At 54.0% G+C, this 22,956-nt stretch overlaps 1 protein-coding gene across 12 annotated transcripts in view; it reads right to left on the reverse strand.

The window, feature by feature from the left end:
* The window catches only part of MYO19 (myosin XIX), a 42,811-nt gene that overhangs the window by 1,347 nt on the left and 18,508 nt on the right, over window positions 1–22,956 (reverse strand). For 5 of the 12 annotated variants that reach the window (XM_002719080.6, XM_008271170.5, XM_070061014.2 and 2 more), the window contains 19 exons: window positions 19,407–19,539; window positions 18,737–18,806; window positions 18,078–18,180; window positions 16,734–16,830; window positions 16,552–16,628; window positions 14,437–14,527; window positions 13,847–14,018; window positions 12,004–12,077; window positions 11,153–11,274; window positions 10,795–10,908; window positions 10,420–10,596; window positions 9,987–10,139; window positions 9,056–9,163; window positions 8,074–8,144; window positions 5,527–5,630; window positions 3,595–3,746; window positions 3,341–3,470; window positions 1,904–1,989; window positions 180–482 (listed from right to left, as the gene is read on the reverse strand). In XM_002719080.6, coding sequence (XP_002719126.4) covers window positions 180–482; window positions 1,904–1,989; window positions 3,341–3,470; window positions 3,595–3,746; window positions 5,527–5,630; window positions 8,074–8,144; window positions 9,056–9,163; window positions 9,987–10,139; window positions 10,420–10,596; window positions 10,795–10,908; window positions 11,153–11,274; window positions 12,004–12,077; window positions 13,847–14,018; window positions 14,437–14,527; window positions 16,552–16,628; window positions 16,734–16,830; window positions 18,078–18,180; window positions 18,737–18,806; window positions 19,407–19,539 — 2,337 coding nt within the window. Of the gene's footprint in view, window positions 1–179; window positions 483–1,903; window positions 1,990–3,340; window positions 3,471–3,594; window positions 3,747–4,487; window positions 4,589–5,526; window positions 5,631–8,073; window positions 8,145–9,055; window positions 9,164–9,986; window positions 10,140–10,419; window positions 10,597–10,794; window positions 10,909–11,152; window positions 11,275–12,003; window positions 12,078–13,846; window positions 14,019–14,436; window positions 14,528–16,551; window positions 16,629–16,733; window positions 16,831–18,077; window positions 18,210–18,736; window positions 18,807–19,406; window positions 19,557–22,956 lie in introns of all 12 variants that reach the window. The other 7 variants (XR_011383558.2, XR_016223813.1, XM_089317337.1 and 4 more) reach the window with 5 other exon arrangements.

Genomic DNA, 22,956 nt, shown 5'->3' on the forward strand with positions numbered 1-22,956 from the left:
TCTGGAACAGTCCCATTTGAAACAAAAAATAACCTGCTTTTCTGCTGCTGGCTGGGAAGCACAGGCTTCTGGTTTACCCAGCAAGTAGGATGCTGAGCCTTGGTCTCCTGCCATTTTCAATGAGGTATGAGGAAGCCGGAGCTGTCCAGGAAGGGTGGTCCCTTTGTCGCGCAGCTTACCTGAGGCAGTGCTCGGATGGACGTGACCCCAGCCTGGTCTTGTGCAGTCTGGATGGTGTAACTACGGGGGCTGCCTGTGGGAAGCTGAAGGCAGGCGCAGATCACCAGCTTCCTCTGAAGGCCACGCACACCCACACACGCATTAGCCAGGACCAGTCCGAGGGGCCAGAGGCGGATTATTGCCCCTTGGAGCCTGGTCTGCTCTGGTTGCAGTGGGGAGGAGCTCAGGGGCTGGGGCGCTAGAGCAGTGTAGTTTTCTTCCACACCATCCAGTTCTTCAGCCACAAGGAAGGCCATTCTCATCTTAAAAAGAAAACATCCCTTCGTGGTTCTCGGTTTATTTCACACGAGAGAGCAAGAGAGCAATTTTCCATCTGCTGGTTCACTCTCCAGATGGCCACAACAGCCAGCACTGGGTCAGGCTGACGCCAAGAGCCAGGAGCTTCTTCCAGGTCTCCCATGTGGCTGGCAGGGACCCAGAACACTTCGGCCATCTTCTGCTGCTTTTCTCAGGCCATTAGCAGGGAGCTGGACTGGGAGTGGAGCAGTCAGAACACAAAACGGCACCCTTGAGGGATGCAGGCAGTAGCTTACCTGCTACACCGTAACAATGGCCCCTAATCTCACTCTTAATGGAAACCAAAGCTATTTCTTAGAGATCAGCCTGACAAAGTAAACTGAAACAATCTGGCTGCCAACAGCTGGGTGCCCTGAACTAGGGCCATGCAGCAACACGTCCTTGCAAGGGGCGTCATAAGTTCATGGAAAATGGAATTAAAAGCAGCTTGTTTTGGTGCAAGAAATTTGGAGATCCATGCATAATTTTTTCATAATAGGCGCTTTCCATCAATTTATGAAGACCCCTTGTATACACCTGAGACAGCTGTGTTTAGGCCTTGTTTATATTAATAGCCTTATTGAGAAATAACTGCTGTACTATAAAATCTGGTCATTAAAAAAATATTTGAGAGGCAATTTTCCACTCTCGAAATGCCTGCTATGTTTAAGCAGAAGCTGAGAGTTCAGAAATGGGTGGTAGGAACCAAATTATTTGTGTCATCACCGCTGTCTCCCAAGGTCATCATTTCCAGTAAGCTGCAGCCAGGCACTGAACCCAGGCACTAATATTTGACTTGGGTGCCTTAACCACTAGGTTAAATTTACCTAACCCAAATTTGCTCTTTTAAAACATACAATCCATGGTCTAATGTAAAACTAAACTGCCTTACAAGAGGCAGCGTTGTGGTGCAGTGGGCTAAGCTGTCACTTGCAATGCTGACATCCCAAATCAGGACACCGGTTCCAGTCTGTGCTGCTCTGCTTCCAACTGAGCTCCCTGCTAATGTGCCTGGGAGAGCAGCAAAGATCACCCAAATGGGAGACCTTTATGGATTTCCTAGCTCCTTGTTTTGGCCTGGCCCAGCCCTGGCTTCTGCAGCCATTTGGGGTGTGAACCAGCAGATAGAAGATCTCTTTTTTTCTCAGTCTCTCCTTTTTCTCTCATTCTGCCTTTCAAATAAATATATCTTTAAAAATAAAACAAAACCGCTTCAGTGTTGCTAGTCATACCCTTTTCGTTCATGAGGAACGTGAGGCCCAGAGAGGTGAATGGTGTGTCTGAGGCACTGGTATTACAGCGCCAAACCAGCGCTCTCACCCAAGCCTCTCTGGGCCCAAACTCTGTCCCATCCTGCCCCGCCCCCCTCCCGCTTTGTCATACTTACTCTCCACCGCTGCCATGCCTGCTTAATGACTGTGGCCGCTCTGTGCAGTCTCTGGATGTGTTTCCGAGTTAACCAGGAACGAGCAGCTAAGAGGGTTCCCCAGAAGTAGGAAAGAGAGTAGACATTAGTTAGCTGGCTCTGGAGCTGTGCCGGCACTGCTGTGAAGCATGAAATAAGTTATTTCAGTGAATGGCCACCTTGGACTGCATGGGTGGGGAACATCCAAGCCCATGCCATACAAAAGGCCCACAAAATCATGTGATCTGGCCCTGTCAAGGCAAACCGCAGGCCTGACTCAAAATTTAATACATCGATAGCGGGTTAATTTCTAAGTTGTTCATTTTGTACCATCTGTAAACAATGTTGTAAATATCCAAATGGCCCTTGGCAGAAAAATGTTTCTGAATCCCCAAGTAAGGTTCTGAATTCAACATGTAAAGCAAATTTGGTTTCTAAGGACATTTCTCACACTCCCACACACTCACAGCTGGACACAGACGGGCATCTGGAGTTTTGGCTGGCCGCAGGCCACTGGGGTCTCCTCCTACCTCAAGCTCATCAGGAACAATGCCCATGGGCCTGATGGGCCGGTGCTGTGGTGTAGCAGGTAAAGCCACTGCCTGTGATGGTGGCATCCCACGTGGGCACCAGTTTGAGTCCTGGCTGCTCCACTTCCAATCCAACTCCCTGCTAATAAGCCTGGGAAAGCAGTGGAGGGTGGATCAAGTGCTTGGGCCCCTGCTACCCATGTGGGAGACCCAGAAGAAGCTCCTGGCTTCAGTCTAGCCCTGGCTGTTGTGGCCACGTGAGGAGTGAACCAACCAATCTTAAGGTTTCTCTGTCTCTCCCTCTTTCTCCTTGAAGGAGAAATTTTTCTTAAAATGCTCAGATTTCTTACTAACAAAATAACTACTGGATGGAGGGTATCTTAAAAAGAGGTGGCACCACCTTCAACAGAGAGATCTACGTTTGAACATCGTATTGGAAGGACTTTTCCATTTGTCAGTCTGCATCGGGATGTCCCATTACCTAGCCACAGCTCTACCACTCTCAGGTATTTGGGTTGTTTCTGATATGTTTATTTTTCACATAAATGGCTCATACATTTCCTAATTCAATCAATCAAATCACATCAGTTTTTACTTCCTCCCAAACCCCTGGCCCCAGCAGGCAGTGAAACAAGATGTGTCACAAAGGGGGACTGAAGGCCAGCTTTCAGCCCATTGCCTGTGGAGAGGCCTTACGTGGGTGTGCCTTGGTTGCCAGAGAGCTAGAGATCCTCTCTGGACAGGGAATTGGAATCCCAGGGGCACCATGAGCATGTGCCACCCACCGTGGGAGGCTGGGACAAGGGCCACTTCAGTAGATGGGGACTTGATAGTGCAGCTGACATCACATAGGGGTCCCTGTGCGACCGCTGACAGCAGCCCCACTCACCTGCCTGAATGAGCACGGCAGCCTGCCTTCGCCGCTCCTGCTTTCGGTGCTGGTGACGCCTCCAGCCACGCTGGATGCAGCGGGCGCACTGCTCCAGTACCTGGGCACGCCTGTGTTCCAGGAGCTCCAGCTGGGAGAAAGGGCATCTGCTGAGGTTCTCAGCCTCCTCCCTGGCCCAGGAGCAGCAGACCCTATCCTGCTGAGGGGCGTGTGCAGCTGCCATCTGTAAGCTCCCCATCCCCAGACCAGCTTACCATAGAGTCAGTCATGAACACCTTAGTCTTGCCACAGTGCACTGAAGCGGCCATGGCCTCAGGGGGCTCAGCACATGTGGTTGCTGTCAGAGTGTGGAGGATGTCCTGGAGGAGAGGCAGCAGCATGGCCGCCTCCACATGTGGGGTCCATTCTGGGGATGAGAAGTGGCCCCATCAGTGCTTTGTCATCACAAGCTACTATGGTCCTAAGAAACTGGCTTTGGGGGCCAGCACTATGGCATAGTGGGTTAAGCTGTGGCCCGTGGCACTTGCATCCCATGTGGGCACCAGTTCAAGTCCTGGCTGCTCCACTTCAATCCAGCTCCCTAATGCACTTGGGAACACAGCAGAGGATAGCCCAAGTCCTTGGGCCCCTGCACCTGTGTGGGAGACCTGGAAGAAGCTCTAGGCTTCAGCCCAGCCCTGGCTGTTGTGGCCATCTGGGAAGTGAACCAGCAAATGAACGATCTCTCTCCTCCTCTAACTCTGCCTTTCAAATAAATAAATCTATCTTTAAAAACAAAACAACCTGGCTCTGGCCTCCCCAGCATCCTGCAGGCTTCTTTACTGCTATTCTTGCCTCCAGCCAAGAGGCCCCTGTATTGTCCTTCATGGCTCTGGCTGTCCTAAGGCATGGTGGAGTGCCCCGCAGTGTCCATTGCAGAGGGTCCCTTTGGGCAGGCTGGCGGAGGGTACTGGATGCTGGAAGAGCAACTCCTTCCATCCTGGGATCTCCCACTGCCTGGCCAGCATGTTTCCCAGCCCCCACCCCCTCACTCCCCATCATGCATGGGAGAAGGAAGAACAAATCTCAGCCCAGTAAAGGCCCAGCGGGTCCCACTGCCTGCTCTCCCGCATCCTACAGTGCTGACTCCTGCAGAGGGATGTGTTACCTGAGGGCTTTGACCACTTTTAGTGCTCTGTGCCTCTTTGGCCGCCAAAGAAGAGGCTGGAGATGAGGAAGAGCAGCAGAATGAACCAGGGGCCAGAGCGGCTTGGGTAAGAGACAGGAGAGCCAACCATGGAGAGGAGAGAGAAAGGAAAAAGTGAAAGGAAAGGAGAAAACCACAGCAGAGCTGTCCCAGCGGGGTCTGATGGTCCTGGAGAAGGCTGTGTGGGTGTGGGGAGCAGCTGTGGCTGGGCTGGGGTCCTGCCGAGGGGGGCCTTCCACCACCCTCAGCTTCCTCCCCGCTCTGCCTGTCAGTTACGTGCATATGCAGTCAGCAACCTCCAAATCAGGTCACCATCCATACCTTTCCCCAAAACTGAAGGTCGCCCAGGTAGGTGCCTTGCAGACGTCACCTAACAACTCCTGGAGCTCAGCTGGCCACGGTGAGGCTCATCAGCACTGGAAACCTGCCCTCCTCTTGCTTTCCCTGACCAGCAGGGCCAATTTATTTTCCTCTCCCTATCTTACTAGGCACCTACCAACACTGGCCAGTTTCTCCCAAGCAGTCCCAAACTGTGCCCATATCCCTGGCTTCTCCACTCCAGCAGCTTTCAGCGTCACTCTGGTCTCCAGAAAGCCTGAGGCTGACTCAGTCCCTCCCCGGAGTGCCTCCTCCTCTGCCCGCTCCCTGCATCATCACCCAGCCTCACCTCCCACCTCTCTCTGCCCCGAGGAGCCAGCACACAGAATGGCACAGAGTTCCTCAAGGCTGCACTGCTGTCTCCGGCCTCCGGGCCTCTGTCAGGTTACCTGTGCCAGGTGGAATGCGCTTCACCCAGCTAATCCAGTTTACCCTCAGATACTGCCTCCTCCAGGAAGCCATTCCCCAGTCACACCTCCCTACCTTTCCACAGTGTTCGCAATTTTCCCACTGAACCCAGAACCCCAAGGGCAGGGCTGTCTTGTTCATCTCTGAACAACAGCCCCAAGCTCTGAGAGTACGGTGTGGTTGAACAAATGGCTAACGTGTGAGCCCCACTCACCGGAGCGCCCCTTGGCACGATATGGACTGCAGAGACCAGAGGACTTATGAGGATGGAGCCTTCTCAGTAACTCATACCGTTCCACAAAGTTCTGGTGAGAGAGCCTGGAACCAAAGCAAGAAGAAAATGACTTCACCTGTTTGCAGGTACATGGCTCTGAGGTGAACAGCAACCAGTCAGGGGCTGCCCTACCTCCATTCCCACCAAATGGACGAGACCACCTTCTAGAGAGGTGACTAGGCTCACTTAAAGGGAAGCATGTGGAAACTTTAATTTCTTAAAGATGGGGGCCACCGCTGTGGTATAGTGGGTAAAGCCACCGCCTGCAGTTTAGCATCCCATATGGTCGCCGCTGGTTCAAGACTGAGCTGCTCCACTTATGATCTAGCTCTCTGCTATGGCCTGGGAAAGCAGAAGATGGCCCAAGTCCTTGGGCCCCTGCGCCCGTGTGGGAGACCCGGAAGAAGCTCCTGGCTTCGGATCGGCGCAGCTGCGGCTGTTGCAGCCAACTGGGGAGTGAACCAACAGATAGAAGACTTATTTCTCTGCCTCTCCTTCTCTCTCTGTGTAACTCTCAAATAAATAAATAAATCTTAAAAAAAAAAAAAAGAAAAAAAAAAGAGAGATTTATTTATTTATTTACTTGAAAGGTAGAGTTAGAGAGGGAGAGGCAGAGGTTGAGGAGGGAGAGATCTTCCATCCATTGGTTCAGTCCCCAAATGGCCCCAAGGGCCTGGGCTGGACTTGGCCAGGCCGAAGCCAGGAGCTTCATATCCGAGTATCCCACTGGGCCATCTGGGCCATCCTCTGCTGCCTTCCCAGGCACATTAGCAGGGAGCTGGATTGGAAGTGGAATAGCTGGGGATTTGAACCAGTGCCCATGTAGAATGCTGGCACTGCAGGCAGTGGCTTTACCCATTATGCCACGGCACCAGCCCTGTTTCATTTTTAATTAAAAAAAAAAAAAAAAAGATATTTGAAAGGCAGAGTGACAGGGTGACCACAACTGGGGCTTCTTGCTCTTTTTTTGCATCCTGCCGTCTTCCAAAGTAGCTGACAGGCGTGAACCAAGTGGAGCACTCCTATGATGCACACATGCTTGGCACATTTCCCACTCATTTTCTGACCCCACAGCTTCCTCCATGTCCTCCTGATTTCTCTGCTCCCCATCATGGCAACAGCTGATGATAACAGATGTCTGCACTTCCCCCTCCCAATCACTCCTCAGCTCTTCCAAGACAGGTTCTGTCCCTAACTGCACTGACGTGACTCAGTGCCACAGCCATCCACAGCCACCATCAGATACCATGCAGCCAAATCCAGGGGTCAGGCTTGGCCTCCCTCATTCCGGGCCTCTGGGCAGAAGCTGACCCCGTCCCTTATAGACAGAGCATTTTCTTTAAAACAAAAACAAAATATTGAGGGTCTGGCATTGTGGCCCAGCAGGTTATGCAGCTGCCTGCAACACCAGCACCCCATATTAGAGTGTCCGTTCGAGTCCCAGCTGCTCTGGTTGTGATCCAGTTTCCTGCTAATGCACATGGGAAGACAGCGGAAGATGGTTCAAGTACTGGGCCTTTGCCACCCATGTGGATGGATGGAAGTCCAGGCTCCTGGATTCTGTATGGCCCAGTCTTAGCCCTTGTGGCCATTTGAGAAGAAAACCAGTGGATGGAAGATCTCTTTCTGCGACTCACTCTCTCTCTCTGGCACTCTTTCAAGTAAGTAAAAGAAATCTTTAAAAAATAGATTTGAGGCCGGCGCCGCGGCTCACTAGGCTAATCCTCTGCCTAGCGGCGCCGGCACACCAGGTTCTAGTCCCAGTCGGGGCGCCGGATTCTGTCCCGGTTGCCCCTCTTCCAGGCCAGCCCTCTGCTGTGGCCAGGGAGTGCAGTGGAGGATGGCCCAGGTGCTTGGGCCCTGCACCCCATGGGAGACCAAGAAAAGCACCTGGCTCTTGGCTCCTGCCATCGGATCAGCGCGGTGCGCCGGCCGCAGCGCGCTGGCCGCGGTGGCCATTGGAGGGTGAACCAACGGCAAAAGGAAGACCTTTCTCTCTGTCTCTCTCTCTCTCACTGTCCACTCTGCCTGTCAAAAAAAAAAAAAAAATAGATTTGAGGGGCCAACATTGTCGTGTAGTGGGTAAAGCCACCCCCTGTGGCATTGGCATCCCATATGGACACAGGTTCAAGTCCCGGCTGCTCCACTTCTGATCCAGCTCCCTGCTAATGCAACTGGGAAAGCAGTGGACAATGGCCCAAGTGCTTTAGGCCCCTGCACCCATGTGGGAGACCTGGAGGAAGCCCCTGGCTCTTGGCTTTGAATCGGCCTATTTCTGGCAATTGCAGCCATTTGGGGAGATAATCTCTGCCTCATTCTGCCTTTCAAATAAATAAATCATATAAATATATGTGTGTGTGTGTGTGTGTGTGTGTATATATATATATATATATATGAAAGAGAGACAGAGATCTAACAGCCAGGCAGGACTGTTGCAGGCTGTTCCCTGGCACCGGTCCTGGCCCTGCTGTGACCCATCGCACTCACCGAATGGGGAAGCCGGCTGCACTGATGTGGATGGTCTCCACCAGGCCACAGGCCTCCAGTTGGCTCAGGACCTGCAAGGATGGCGAGGCAGGGTAGGATGCAGCAGTGTGGGACCAGCAGGCCAGAAATACCATTCCTTCTGCGCTCTCAGGCCCACACCAGCATGGAGCTGAAGGCTCTCTCTGGAGGCTGGGCAGATGGGGGGGGGGGTGTTTTGGGAAGCAGTGAGAAATTAAGGGACCTTGAGAAAAGCTCCTGTAGAAGGAGCCTCTGGGTCCTAAGCCCCTCTGACGCATGGCTTTTGACACGGCTGAAGCCAGCGATGATCCTGGCTCTGTCATTACTCCCAGTTTAGGCTCCACCTCACAGTGCAGCCGTCCAGCCTCCAGTTTTGAGTGTTTTTATTTTTGGCCAGCAATACTGTGGATCTGTCTGAGGAGCAGGGGAGCTCACGTTGTGAAGATTCTGACGGGACCTGAACCGAGGTCTTCACTATACTGACAAGTGGTTCTGGCTGTGAACACCAGGGCCACATCTACCTGGTGACTCTGTCTGGCACGCACACCTCCTCCATACCCCTCAGAGCTTGGTGTTCCAAGCAGAGAGCTGCTGCTAGCCACAGCGCTTTTGTGCACATTAGGAAAATCAGAAGTAGGCACTGTGTATGGACTATAAGGTGAGACTACGAGATCACCATGAAGAACACCTATTCCTCAGGGCTGCCTCAATCTCTTGTAGGGCACATGGCTTAGTGAGTAAACAAGATGCATCGGAGGCCTCCTGAGCTAGCCCCTGTGCAGGGTGCAGACCATACAACCACACGGCTCTGCCCTCCCAGACAGGAAAGATACATCAGGTCATCAGGTTCAGCCTGAGAGATCCCCCTTGGTCATCCCACTCGGAGATGTCCTGACCTTCGTGCCCCCAAGGCCTTGGCCAGAAGGGCTCAGTGCAAAGTCACTTTGGCCCACATGTGAGTTACCTCTTCCTGGAGGAAGGTCTGTGCCTGGCCCTGGCTGTTGGGCTTGATGCAGCGAATGTAGTGGGGTGTGGTGCTGTGCAGGACTTGCAGGAGCTGCTCCAGGGAGGCCTGCAGACGTAGAAGACAAGAGGTCAGCCAGGTACTGGGGATGCCCAGAGCCACAGCTAGGCCCTGGTTAGGGACTGCATCAAATGCCACTAGGATCCTCATGCGCCTTGGGCAAACTACAGGAGACACGTGCAAAGCACGCACCTCAGCTGACCTCTCCTCGCTCTTTTCCCTGCCTCCAGGGTCTTTCTGGATGTGTGACCCTCAGTGGACTGGCCTCCACGCATCTCATCTCCGCCCCCTTCCCAGAAGAGCCTCAACCCCCCGCCGCTCATTCAGGCAACAGCTGTCCCTGAGGCTGTCCTATCTAGTGTCTGAGGCTGGGCGATGGATGTGCTCATCAAACCTGGTTCCCCAGGGTGCTCCCCGCAGACGTGATGCTGAAGCTGAAGCGTGACTGACAGGAGGGTGGGAGTGGGGAAAGCGAAAGGGGCAGGAGTCAAGAGCACCCCAGGAAGGTGAGCCAGGGTAGAAAGCAGCCGATCTGGAGAGAAGGAAGACTGCTGCAGCCAAGGTTAGGGGTAAAGTGGGAAGCTAACCCAGAGATGGGAGTGGGCCAGGTCACAGAGGTTCAGGTGACACTGCTCTGTGAACACCTCGTCAAGCAGAGGGTGAGAGGGCCTAGGCTTTCCATCATTTCATTACACCCAACAGACTGTCCCCTCCTGTCTGCCTTCTACACTGAGGGATAAACCTCATGGGGACCAGGGGCCTATTTACTCACTGCTGCCCAGCTACCAGCACCAACCCTGGGAGGTGCTTGATCAACATTTATGAGATTCGTGAGTAAAACAGGACCTCGTGTCAGTACCACCAGACCCACCTTGAATTTGGACACCACAGTCAATGCAGGGGCCCTGCTCTGGCCCGAAGGCTCCTCCTGAGTCTTTTCTTCGGGGTCAGCAGGAAACAGTGCCAGCAGCAGGGGATCCTGGGACTGCTGCAGGAGTCTGGTCAGCTCAGGGGGGACAGGGTCCTAGTGAGAAGGGATAAAGGGGACAGGAAGAGCTGCTCCCAGAGACCCCATTGGCCCACCCAGCCCCAGAAGACAGCTTTCAGGGACAGCCAGTCCTGAGACAAGAGGGGAGCCAGTGCACCGCACAAGCAAGGACCTGGGCCCGCTCTAACAAGTCACTGCCAGGTTGAGCTTGATTAGCAGAGGCCTCAGGCCCAGGGGCCCACGTTGGTGACCTGCATTCTGGGAGGAGGTTCAGGATGGGGGACAGTGTGTGCAGCAGTGACAGCCCAGGCCTCACCTTGTTCTTCTCCACCAGGCCTGCTGTGTGGTACCGCACAGGCCCGGCATAATGCACCACGATGAAGCTGGGCTCCCGGCTGAGCCTACTGTGGCCCAGGCAGGGGCTGCCCGCCAGGGCACCCTCGATGCGTGTCTGGAGCTGGGCCGCACTGCTTGGCCGATTAAGGCGGCACTCCTGTGATGGGAGTGGGTGGTCTGAGAAGGTCTCAGCACAGCCCTCCCTGCCCCCTCCCACTGAGGCATCAGAGTGACCCCGAGAGGGAGGGAATATAGGGATCAGCAAGCCAGTCAGGCAGATGGGAGAGAGAGAGGCCCAGAGAGGGCAAAGCATAGTCATCAGGACGCCAGGAAAGCTTCCTGCTGACCCGCCCACCTCATTTATGAGGGAGCAGATGCTGATGGGGCTTCCCTCGATGAGATCCAAACACATCTGGTTGTCCCGGTAGTTCACAAATGACCACTCCAGGCCCTCCATCGCGTATTCTTCCTAGGGTCAGACGTAGGGGTGGGCCGGGAGAAGGCTGCTATGGCCTGAGGCCCCGATAGGCCACCCATAGCTGGCCCCCACAGCACTGTCCGGAATGGTCTATCAGAGTGCCAGATGGTATCCCACATGTACAATTATTGGTCAATTAAAAGTAAAATCAATCAAAAGGCTCCTAGTCAGAAACTGGGCTAAGGCTGGAGGGCCAGGAGAAGGGGCAGCCCTTCTGGCCTTGTCTGTCCCTCACCTGCTGAGCCCTTAGGTAGTGGGCCACAAAGTGCTGTTGCAGCTTCTCGTTGGCGTAATTGATGCACAGCTGTTCCAGACTGTTGTCAGGGAACGACTCAAACCCGTACACATCCAGCAGGCCTGGGAGGACAGGGGAGAACCTATGGGACCGCTCAGGAGGCTGGGGGTTGGGGGGCCGCAGGAGCCAGGGCACCTCACACTTGGCAGCCTGGGGATGAGGCTGAGTGAGCGAGCTACCAGCAGCAAGCAGAGCAGACGTCCCCCATCCTGCCTCCCGTCCAGGGCGCTTCTCATCTCTACCCCTTTCCCCAGAGCTCCAAGCAGGGAGAAACGCCAGGGCCCATGTCTGAGTCTGAATTCTGACCCGACAGGCCTGTCCTGGGAGGAAACCAGGTCCCAGGGAACATTTTCTGTGTCCTCCAGCCGGGAGGCCTGGGGGTCTCCAACCTAGGCGGTGTCTACAGGTCCACCATCCCATCAGCCGAGTGCAGGGAGCCTCTCAGCTTTCCTCCCTTCCCTACCTGACCCTCACACCAGGCTCACGACCATTGCGACCTCAGTCATGTCTCCACGTCCCCGCTCATCTAGCTCTCTGACCCTCTCCCCAGCAACTCTCCTGTGACTGCAGCTGGGTCTCTGAGGAGAAAAGGAGCCCTTAAGATGAGTCTAGACAGCTGTGGACGGGTCGGATGTGGGCCCTGGAGAGCAGAGATCTTGCCCAAACACTGGTGGACAGATAGAGGAGACGGGAAAGGAGCTGCCCAGAGACACACAGTGGCCCAGAGGTCCTGTGTCTGCCTGGGCCTCTGCCCCTTTGGGAGTGATCCCAGCAGGGTGAGCGCCTGCTACCTATGAAAGTGGTCCAGGAGTCAGGGTCTGCACAGATGCTGCTGTTGATCACCGACACCAGCCAGTCGAAGAGGCTGTGGAGCAAAGAGCAGGGATGCTGGTGAGGGACGGCGGGCTGAGGTGAAGGGACGCACAACTGCTCCCTCGGCCAGCGTGCGATGCTCTGCAGGGCCCTGCGTTCTGTGCTTGGCAGGTAAAAGATGAAATCCTCTTCTCTTCCTGCCTCCCTTGTCTGAGTAATAGAGATGCAGGCTGTGGGCATGCACGTTCCCAGGTGCACACAAACCCGGCTGGCCTGTGGGCCAGGCAGGCACTAGGTCGGCATCAGGAACATGGCCCAACACTGGCTGGTGTCTCGGCTGATAGGCAGACATGGGTGTGGCTTCTAAAGAACCGAGTTCACCAAATGCCCTTGGACACTCCAGCCTGGAGCCCACAGCTCAAGGCTCTGCCACGTTCCCTGTAGCCCCAAGTCTCTCGAGGTCAACTATGGTATCCTCCACTCTGGAACCACTCCAGCCCACAAAGGGTGAGGGATGCAACACCATTCAGGGGGTTCTTCCTTACAATTTTCCTCAAAGTAATTGCAACTTTTTGGATTTTATAAAGATAATGGCTCCTCTTTTTGTAAAAGACTTAAGTGTCCATTTGAGTTACTGAAAATGACCAAGTTTTGGGGCTGGCGTTGTGGCACAGCAGGTTAAGCTGCCCCTTGCAATGCCACATTCCATATGAATGCCAGTTTAAGTCCCAGCTGCTCTACTTCCAACCCAGCTCCCTGCTAATATGCCTGGGAAGGCAGCAGATGGCCCAAGCGTCTGGGCCCCTGCCAACCATGTGTAAGACCCAGGAGTCCCAGCTCCTGGCTTTGGCCTGGCTGTTGCAGCCGAGGGGAGTGCATTAGCAGATGGAAGAACTCTTTCTCCATCTCTCTGATGCTCTGGCTTTCAAATAAATAAGTAAATCTTAAAAAGAAAATTACTTTAGTGTTACAATGACTTGATGGTTTGTGTGTGTAAAACATTCTATGGTTACAGCTTTCTCTGCCTGTGCTTTGTCACTCTACCCACTCACTTATAGGCAGACTTTAAAAACCTTTGACAGGAAGTTAGCTTTGAGGCTAACATGTAGTTAGTCTGCTCCCAGTTGCCATGGGCCGTTTTCAACTTAGGGGCTGTTTCCCTAGCAGCACTTCTCAGATGCTTGGCTCTTTGACACGTTCACAAAAGCAGGGCACACCCTCCCCCGAAGTCTGTCCTGGGTCCCACATGCACACACACTTTCTGCTATCACTGCAGAGCATTCTACACCACTTGAAGCCCTTGCAAGGCACCCTGCAGGTCCCAAGGTGAGAGGCAATCCCTAAACATGGCCAGAGGGTGGAATCACCGATGCAACCTACAGGAAAGGCCCGGAGCTCCACCTTCCCCACTGTGCAGGCGACTGTGTAGGGCCCGAAGTACAGGGGTGCAGGGAGACACAGGAGGAACGCACCTACGGGTCTGCACTGGGAGGGCCCCAGATCACCTCTGGGGCCTATTTTATGAGTCAAAAGCTGAGCAGGCTTTCCTCACCTATTGTCAAGGTCAAAGCAGGCTCCTGTATTTGAGTAATGATCTGAATCTCAGCCAGGGATCTGACAGCTCCTCTGTGCAACACTCAGGAACAGAGGCCAAGGGCACTGCTCGGGGAAAACCTGCTCGCCGTGCCCTGCTGTCCCCAGGCCCTGAGGTATACTTCATCTGGCATCCCCCATCCTGGGCTTCTGCCTGTTGCCTGGTGGCATCTGTTCCAGTCCCAGAGGGAGGGAGAACTTGGGGGAGGACAGGGCCCCACTGCTCACCGTGAGTAGACCAGCTTGGCCAGACAGTCTCTGCGGGTGTCACACTCGGCGCGGGAGCAGGGCTTCCGGAACACCTGCTTCTGCCTGCCCGCCCTGATGGTTCTAATCCGCAGCGTCTCCAGCAGCGTGTCTTCTGGGAGCTGCAGTAGCGAGGCTGATGTCCTGAGGGCACCTGGGAGGGGTGAATCCTCCTTAGGCAATCACCCTCCAGCCCATCAGTCCTCTTGACAAGGCACTGTGAGCTCATCATGGTAGAGCCGTGACTGGTGAAGCCAGACAGAGGACATCTAGGTTCTGACAGGCAGAGACCCGCAGGAGGCCTCCATAAAGGCCAGAGGCAAAGACCGCCACCCACGGGACCAGTCACTTCATAAACCCTCCAAGTCTCATTTCTCATGTGTAAAATGCAATGAAATGGTCTGTCTCACCAAGACGGGGTGAGGAGTCAGTCACCCAGGGCAGGCCCTACCGCGAATAGTCTGATCAAGGGAAGCGGATTCAAACTTTTGACTGTCTGCCTCCTACCTAATCCCAGCAGGCTGGCTGCTTTCCTGGCAAGGCCTGCCCCACCCCCCAGCCCCGTCCCTCACACTTGGCACTGTCCATCAGGTGGCAGGGCTGGGCTTCATCCTCGGAGTCAGCAAACAAGGTATTGCCAAGGTGCAGCAACCCAGCCAGGACCTGGGGGCAGAAAAGGGTGGTCAGGAGCAGGAGAGGACAGGACACGGGTGAGCCAGCAAGGGCAGCTCCCCTGCTGAACTTCCTGAGGACAACAGAAGAAGAAGAGCCCCCAGCACTGCCGGGTGCAGTTCTATTCCAGTTCTATGGGCATCATCTCATTCAATCTTTTCAACAAGGAGGAGGCCTATGCCACGATGACGCCCATAACAGAGACGTGACTGGAAGGGGTTAAACCCCAAGCCTGAGGAGAAAGGCAGGATTAGCGCCAGGCAGTCTAGCCTCAGATGCCTCCCAGGCCCACCACCAACTGTCCCTCTGCACCACTCTCCAGGACCAGACTATGTGGGAGCAGCACCATTAGCTGTGGGCCAGGGTTACCTCTACGGCGGGCTCCCTGGGCCCATCCTCAGCACTCCTGGGCTCAGACAGCCCAGTCCAGAGGAGCTATGTTCTCAGTCCCTGTACTGGGGTGCCCCTTTGCCTGTGCACTCAGTGATCCACAAGGGGAACCCTCAGGCCCAGCAAACTGGAAACACTTAGACTTGACACTGGGTGAGCAGGACCCCTCCTGCTACCCTGTCTGGCGCCTGGCAGGACACCTCCACATGCTACTGGCTTTCTGGCTATAACCTACATCAGGAGAGGACTGCTGTGTCCAGTGTGGCTATGGCAGAGGTTAAAGTCACCCCTAAACCAGCACTCCCTGGGCCTGTCCCCCTTCTGGACAGGCACTAACCTAGCAGTACCCACAGGGGGTGTGACTTGCTGCGGGAGCAACCCCCATCAGGAGGTAGAGGTCACTTTCCCCTGCACTACCCTCTCCCTGCACTGGCTTTGCTGTCTCTGCTGCTAACCAGTGCTATTTCCTCCCACTGCTCTGGGTTAGGAAGAGAGGTGGGGAGAGGGAGGCAGTCAGTTGTAGCTGCAAAGACCAAAGGGAAATGAGAGAGGCCCATGGGGCAGGCACTGTGGCATGGCGGGTAAAGCTGCTGCCTGCAGTGCCGGCATCCCACACACGCACTGTTTCGAGTCCCAGCTGCTCCACTTCTGGTCTAGCTCTCTGCTTTGGCCTGGGAAAGCAGAAGATGGCCTAAGTCCTTGTGCCCCTGCACCCACGTGGGAGACCCAGAAGAAGCTCTTGGCTTAACTTAGGATAGACACAGCTCCAGCCATTGCGGCCAATTGGGGAATGAACCAGCAGATGGAAGACCGCTCTCTCTCTCTGCCTCTCCTTCTCTGTGTAACTCTTTCAAGCAAACAAATATATCTAAAAAAAAAAAAAAAAAAAAAGTGGTCCAGCCCCCTGGGTCAATACCATGTCCAACAAAGAGAGATGGACCTTGAGGAGGAAGGAACATACAGAAGAGGGGAATCTAGGGGCTAGCACTGTGGGCCGGCAGGTTAAGCTGTGACTTGTGATGCCAGGATCCCATACTGAAGAGTTGGTTTGAGTCCTGGTTGTTCCACTCCTGAGCCAGCTTCCTGCTAATGTGCCTGAGAAAGCAGTGGAAGATGGCTTTGGGTCCCTGCCAGCCATTTGGGAGACCAGAATAGAGTTCCTGGCTCTTGGCTTCAGCCTGATCCAGGCCTGACTTGTGGCCATTTGGGGAATGAACAAATGGATGAATGATCGCTCTCCTCTGCTTCTCTTTTTATTGCTCTGCCTTTCAAATAAATAAATCTTACAACAAATGGTGGGAATCTGGAGTTAGTACGTCCGCCACAAACTGTCTGACTCCAGAGTGTCTGACATCCCGTTGCTGTCTGGCCATCGTGTGTTGCTGTCCTGTGACCTGTAACCCAGACAGCACGATGCACTGGATCGCTGTCCTCTATGCTCTCTCCACCCCGACTCAGGCTCAGTATCACAAAGAGGTGGCTGCCTCCTTGGACACTGCACTGCATGGCCCTAAGACCTGGATGCTCAGTGACAGAGGGGTCACAAGTCCAGGGAAGGCCCCTATGCAAGGAGCCGCCTGTCACCTCTGCCAGATGGAGGTGATGTAGGTGAGATTTCTTCTGACCTTAAAGATGTTGTTCTGGGTGGGGGTGTCGATGCCCAAATGCAGCATGGCTTCTCTGGTCACCTCGAAACAGTCCTCTGAAAGAGAAGCCCACACAGCCCAGAGGTCAGCAGGGGCTGCAGCGGGTGAGGGAGGTAGGCCCTGTGCAGAGCCGGTGGGTCTCACTGGCTTGGGCGACCTACCTTCCAAGGTCCTGTCTGGGTTGGGCAGCCAGGAGAAGGCAGCCCCCTCGGGGAGGTGCCAGTGCAGCCTCTCGTCCTTGCTTGCGCCTTTGCAGATCTGAGGGGAGGGGGTGGGCAGGTGACTGAGCTGGGGGTGCAAGGAGAGCTCAGGCCTGCATAGGCCTGGAGGTGGATAAGAAGAGTGAGAAATGGCAACTAGGTCCTAAGGCTGAGGTCCCCAGAGAAAGCCTCGGCAGGCACAGGGCAGAACAAACCGTTCTGAACTTCTCTAACCCAGTGCAAAAAACCCTGCTCCAAGCCGGCGCCGCGGCTCACTAGGCTAATCCTCCGCCTAGCGGCGCCGGCACACCGGGTTCTAGTCCCGGTCGGGGCGCCGGATTCTGTCCTGGTTGCCCCTCTTCCAGGCCAGCCCTCTGCTGTGGCCAGGGAGTGCAGTGGAGGATGGCCCAAGTCCTTGGGCCCTGCACCCCATGGGAGACCAGGAGAAGCACCTGGCTCCTGCCATTGGATCAGCGCCGTGCGCAGGCCGCAGCGCGCTGGCCTCGGCGGCCATTGGAGGGTGAACCAACGGCAAAGGAAGACCTTTCTCTCTGTCTCTCTCTCTCACTGTCCACTCTGCCTGTCAAAAAAAAAAAAAAAAAAAACCCTGCTCCAGGAAAGCCTTCAGGTGAAGCAAGCGCAGCTCCGGCTCAGCCCGCGCCTGGTGGACCCCTGCCTAAGCATGCTCCCAGCCTGAGCCACCGAGCCCCAGGCTCACAGGAAGGGCGGAAGCCATCATTCTGCTAGAGACACTGGCCATTACGGGGAAGTCCTCAGTCTGATGATGGTGACGCAGCTTCTCCATTGTCCCCAACCTCGATGGCAGGCTGGGAGCAAGGTCTAGTGTGGGGCTGGATTGTGGCACAGCAGGTTAAGTGGCCACCTGTGACACTGGTATCCTGTGTGAGCGCTGGTTCTAGTCCCAGCTGCTCTGCTTCACACTCAGCTCCCTGCTTATGTGCCTGAGAAAGCAGCAGCAGATGGCCTGAGTCCCTGGACCCTTGCCACCCACATGGGAGACCTGGTGGAGTTTCAGCCTCCTGGCTTCAGACTAGCCACCCCTGGCCACTGTGGCCATAAGGGGAATGGATCAGTGGATGGACTATCTCTCCCTCTGCCTATCAAATAAATACTAATTTTTAAAAAAAACCACCAAAGTGCTGCACAGAAAGTTGGAAATAATCAGGAGCAGCACCAAAGTCAGGTGAAAAGGCCAAGCGTGGAGCACCCTCAGGGGCTGGGGTGGAGCCACAGACCCATCCCTGCCCTGTACCTGGGTGGCTGTGGGTCCTGCCTGGCACGAACCTGGTAGAAGATGTGGAAGTTCCTCTCGCTGGAAGCCTGGCAGGCCACTCGAGTTTTCTCTAGGAGGTAGGTATGGACTGCAGCTCCGGTCATCTGCTGGGCCCTGGGCACATGTGGGCCAGAACCCATTGGCTGCCAATTCGTTCCGTAGGCATTTATTTGGCACTGTGTACCAGGCTGCCATTTAGCAACTCTGCACCCAGTGTGAATCCTCTGAGCCTGAGCCAGTGGGAGTCATGAGGGCTAGGGTCCCCTCAGGACATCCTGGAGGCCTCTGGGACATCCTCCGGCACCCCGCTCAGGCGGTCAGGGCCAAGTCCTCTGGACATATATCACTTTCACCCCACCCCAAGGTAGGAGCACAGTTCCCAGCTTCAAGCTTAGGGGCATGACCCAAAGAGGTGGCCATTTAGCCAGAACAAGGGTAACAGCCAGGAGGAACACACGAGCAGTAACAGGAACTCTGTCCCAGAGTCCCTATGTCCACCCTAGTTAGAAGACCATCCTCAGGGTTCAATGATCCCAGAGAATCCCATGTACACATTGCAAGGGGCAGGTTTCTGCCCATAGAGAAGGTTCAGGCTGAAGAGTACCCGGGCACTTTCAGCTCCCCGTTCCCCCCACCTCCCACAGGCCAGGAGGCAGCAATGACTGATTACCTGTTCAGCTGGAGCTGGATGAACTTCCCAAAGCGACTGCTGTTGTTATTCCTCAGTGTGCACGCGTTCCCTAGAGATCACACAGGTGTTTATGCTGCTCCCCAAGGGTTAGCGTTCTCGTGGCCACAGGTCTGCTGGAAGCCATGTCCTTATCCTCAAGTCAGCTAAAGGCCCCTGTGTTTGTTTCCATGTCACAAAGGACAGGACCAGGGGATGGGCACTCAGGCTTCAACAGGTGGGATGCAGCAGTCAACTTCCTGGCTGAGAATGGGAATGACTAAGCCTAGGGAGCCGGGGGCTTTCTCCTCTGAAGGAAAGGGTCAGAAACAGTAAGCTGTCACTGTGGGGCAACACCGGGGCTGCTGTCCCCACACAGACACTGACAGCTTTGCACCACAGAGGTCTCCTGGTTCTCTGAACCATCGAGAAACTGAAAAGCAAGATAGCATTTACAGCACGTGCGCCACAAGGTCCCGTCCAGCACCATTCTTACGTGTGCCCAGGCTGGGAGGGAGATGACCAAATGACGTGTGTTAGAAGAGGCTGAGGGGTCTGAGGCCACGGAGCAATGGAGCACATTCATCCTCCACCCTGAGAGGGTCTCCGAGCCCTGCCTCCCCGTGGAAGGTGGCAAATCCCAGGGGACATGGGACTGAGGTACTGAGCTCACCAAAAGCTTCCATGACGGGGTTGGAGTTCAGGATCCGCTGTTCGATCCTCTCTGCAACCTTGTGGCTCTCCCAGGACGTGGGTGAGGCAGCCACCGCGGCATAGAACTTCATCAGGCAGCGGGACGTCCACGTCTGTGGCAGAAACAGCCCTGTGGGAGCTGAGGTCACCTGCCTTGCCTTTTTTTTTTTTTTTAATTTCAAAGTCGAGTTACAGAGAAAGGCAGAGCAAAAAACAGATCTTTCGTCCCTTGGGTCACTCCCCCAGATGGCTGCAATGGCTGGAACTGGGCCAGGCCAGAGCCAGGAGCCAGGAGCTTCATCCGGGTCTCCCACATGGGTGGCAGGGGCCCAAGCATTAGGGCCATCCTCTGCTGCTTTCCTAGGCACATTAGCGGGGAGCTGGATGGGAAGTGGAGCAGCTGGGACATGAACTGGTACCTATATGGGATGCCAGTGTAACAGGCAGTGGCTTTACACAGGGCTGTAAAGGGAAGGCGGTTCAGCAGAGAGAACCTCTCTACCACACATGTTGCTGACCAAATGGGTCCTTGTGGAATCCAACTGTGGCCCTGGACAAGGCGCTTTGCTCACTGGGAAACAGGGGTACTCTTCTTTGCTTCTCCCAGCTGCAGAGGTTTCACAAGAAACAAGGGGCCGGGGGTACGGAGAGGATGCCCCCCTGACCTGAGCAGGCTACTGTGTGTCTCAGGCCTCACTGGAGGCACTGGACTGTGGAGGATTTCTATGCATTTCCTCACAAACCTCAGGGATACAGGTCTAACCATACATCCGTTTCTAAAATGCTAAAACGAAGGCGTAGAACCTAACCATGTCAATGCCATGCTTTTTACTTCATGAACTGGAGAAAAATATGGATGCCCTTTACAAGGATTTACAATTAGGTAACAAAAACAATTCAGAAGCGATCAAATCAAGAGTCTAAGCTGGCTGTCTAATGATTTGCCATCGAAACTCTTGCAAAACTGATGAGAGGCATGAGCACCAGCACTGTCACCGTGGTCAAAGAGCTTCTTCAAACGCTTTCTTGTTAAGTAGATGCTGTCATTATTTGGCCTCCTAGGAAGGCAGCCAGCAAAATGTCTTGAGCAACCTAAAAACTTGTTACCACAATCTTAGATTTTGAAAAGTCAGTCCGTCTACTTTGCTTTGAACAGACCACTTCCTCCTCTTGGTAGCCATTACTTTGATTGTACTTTGTCTACACAGGATCATACTGGTGAAGTCATGTTTCACCTCCTGGGCCAATTCTTTGAAGAAATGCTGTAGGCTCTTGATCCCACTTGCTTAAAATTTCTAGCAAAAGTTGTCTACAGCTTAACTGGGCACAATAATTCTAGCGCAGAACAAGTAGAAAGTTCAGCACACTTTAATCAGAATTATATCTAAGTCAGATTGTCTGAGATGTGCAGGGTGCTGGCTACTGTCTGCTGTTATTCAATGGTCCTCTTCAATTTAGGGAATGAACAAGATTAATTTTTTCCTTGCAAACTGATGTGGATGGTCTGCCTCTGTAGTTTTCATCTTCAACACTGTCTCATCCCTTCTTAAGATAATTTATTCATTTGCAAACTGCTCGTTTGGGGGTCGGGGGGTGGTTACTGTCCTCAAAAGCTTTTCATAAAGCACCAGTGATTTCACCATTCTTACACCTAAATTTCATAAATTAGATGTTTGCTCCTGCATCCCTCTTAGTAGAATCCTCTTGTTCTGACGGGGACTCATTTAAAACTGACATCTCATCTAATCCCTCAAGTTAGATCCTGTTCACACAGGTTATAACAAATTTACAGAGGTACAAAAAGTGCAAAATAAGGGACTGGCGATATGGCGCAGGTTAAACTGCCACCGGAAGTGCTGACATCCAGTATGGATGCCAGTTCAAGTCCCAGCTGCTCCACTTCCCTTCCAGCTCCTTGACATGCCTGGGAATGCAGTGGAGGGTGTCCCAAGACCTTGGGGCCCTGCCATCCATGTGGGAGGCTCCGAAGAAGCTCCTGGCTCCTGGCTTTGACCTGGCTCAGCCCTGGCCATTGTGGCCTTTTGGGGAGTGAACCAGCGGACGGAAGATCTCTCCTCTAACTCTGGCTTCCAAATAAACAAAAAACAAAACAAAACTGAATTTCAAGTATAGGTTTTTCATAAGGTACATTTTTCCAAGAATTTTTTAAAGACCCCTTCTATCTGGAGTTAAGGTATTTTAGAAGGTAATTCAGGTTAAATGACGTTATTTAAGGGAGGGTGGTCTTCATCTAATTGGAATGTTGCCTTGTAAGAAGTGATCTCTCCTGCTTTTTCTTCTTCCTTGCCATGCGAGGACACAGGGAGAAGGTGACAGTTTGCAAGGCACAACAAGTCTTCACCTTGACACTCTTATGCTGGAATTCCAGCCTCCAAAAATGAGAGAAAATAAACTTCTGATGCGTAAGCCACCAAGTCTGTGGTATTCTGTTATAGCAGCCAACTTGGCTAAAACACAGCTGGAAGCTCAGATCACTGATTTGAGTCCCTAACTCTTCTCTTAAAAGCAAACAAAGCAATCAAGCACTTAATGCTATGCATTTCCTCCAAACACTTTTTTTTTTTTTTTTTTTTTTTGGACAGGCAGAGTGGACAGTGAGAGAGAGAGAGACAGGGAGAAAGGTCTTCCTTTTGCCATTGGTTCACCCTCCAATGGCCGCCGTGGCCGGCGCACCGCGCTGATCCGAAGCCAGGAGCCAGGTGCTTCTTCCTGGTCTCCCATGTGGATGCAGGGCCCAAGCACTTGGGCCATCCTCCACTGCACTCCCTGGCCACAGCAGAGAGCTGGCCTGGAAGAGGGGCAACCGGGACAGAATCCGGCGCCCCGACCGGGACTAGAACCCGGGGTGCCGGCGCCGCGGCTCACCAGGCTAATCCTCCGCCTTGCGGCGCCGGCACACCAGGTTCTAGTCCCGGTCGGGGCGCCACATTCTGTCCCAGTTGCCCCTCTTCCAGGACAGCTCTCTGCTGTGGCCAGGGAATGCAGTGGGGGATGGCCCAAGTGCTTGGGCCCTGCACCCCATGGGAGACCAGGATAAGTACCTGGCTCCTGCCATCGGATCACTGCGGCGGCCATTGGAGGGTGAACCAACGGCAAAAGGAAGATCTTTCTCTCTGTCTCTCTCTCTCACTGTCCACTCTGCCTGTCAAAAAAACAAACAAACAAAAAAGATTTACTTAATTATTTGAAAGGCAAAATTACACACAGAGAGAGGCAGAGGCAGACAGAGAGAGATCTTCCATCTGCTTGTTCACTCCCCAGATGGCCACAACAGCCAGGGCTGGGCCAGGAGCTTCACCTGGTATCCCACATGGGTGCAGGAGCCCAAGTACTTGACCATCTTCCACTGCTTTCCCAGGCACATTATAGCAGGTAGCTGGATCAGAAGCAGAGCAGCTAGGACTCAGAACCAATACCCATATGGGACGTGGGCACCGTACATGGCAGCTTAACCCACTGCACCACAGCGCTGGCCTCTTCTCTTTGTTTTCAATGTGTGGATCATTCAT

Source organism: Oryctolagus cuniculus, chromosome 17 (assembly GCF_051225735.1).
Source record: "Oryctolagus cuniculus isolate XC-2025 breed Fujian yellow rabbit chromosome 17, ASM5122573v1, whole genome shotgun sequence".
NCBI lineage: Eukaryota > Metazoa > Chordata > Mammalia > Lagomorpha > Leporidae > Oryctolagus > Oryctolagus cuniculus.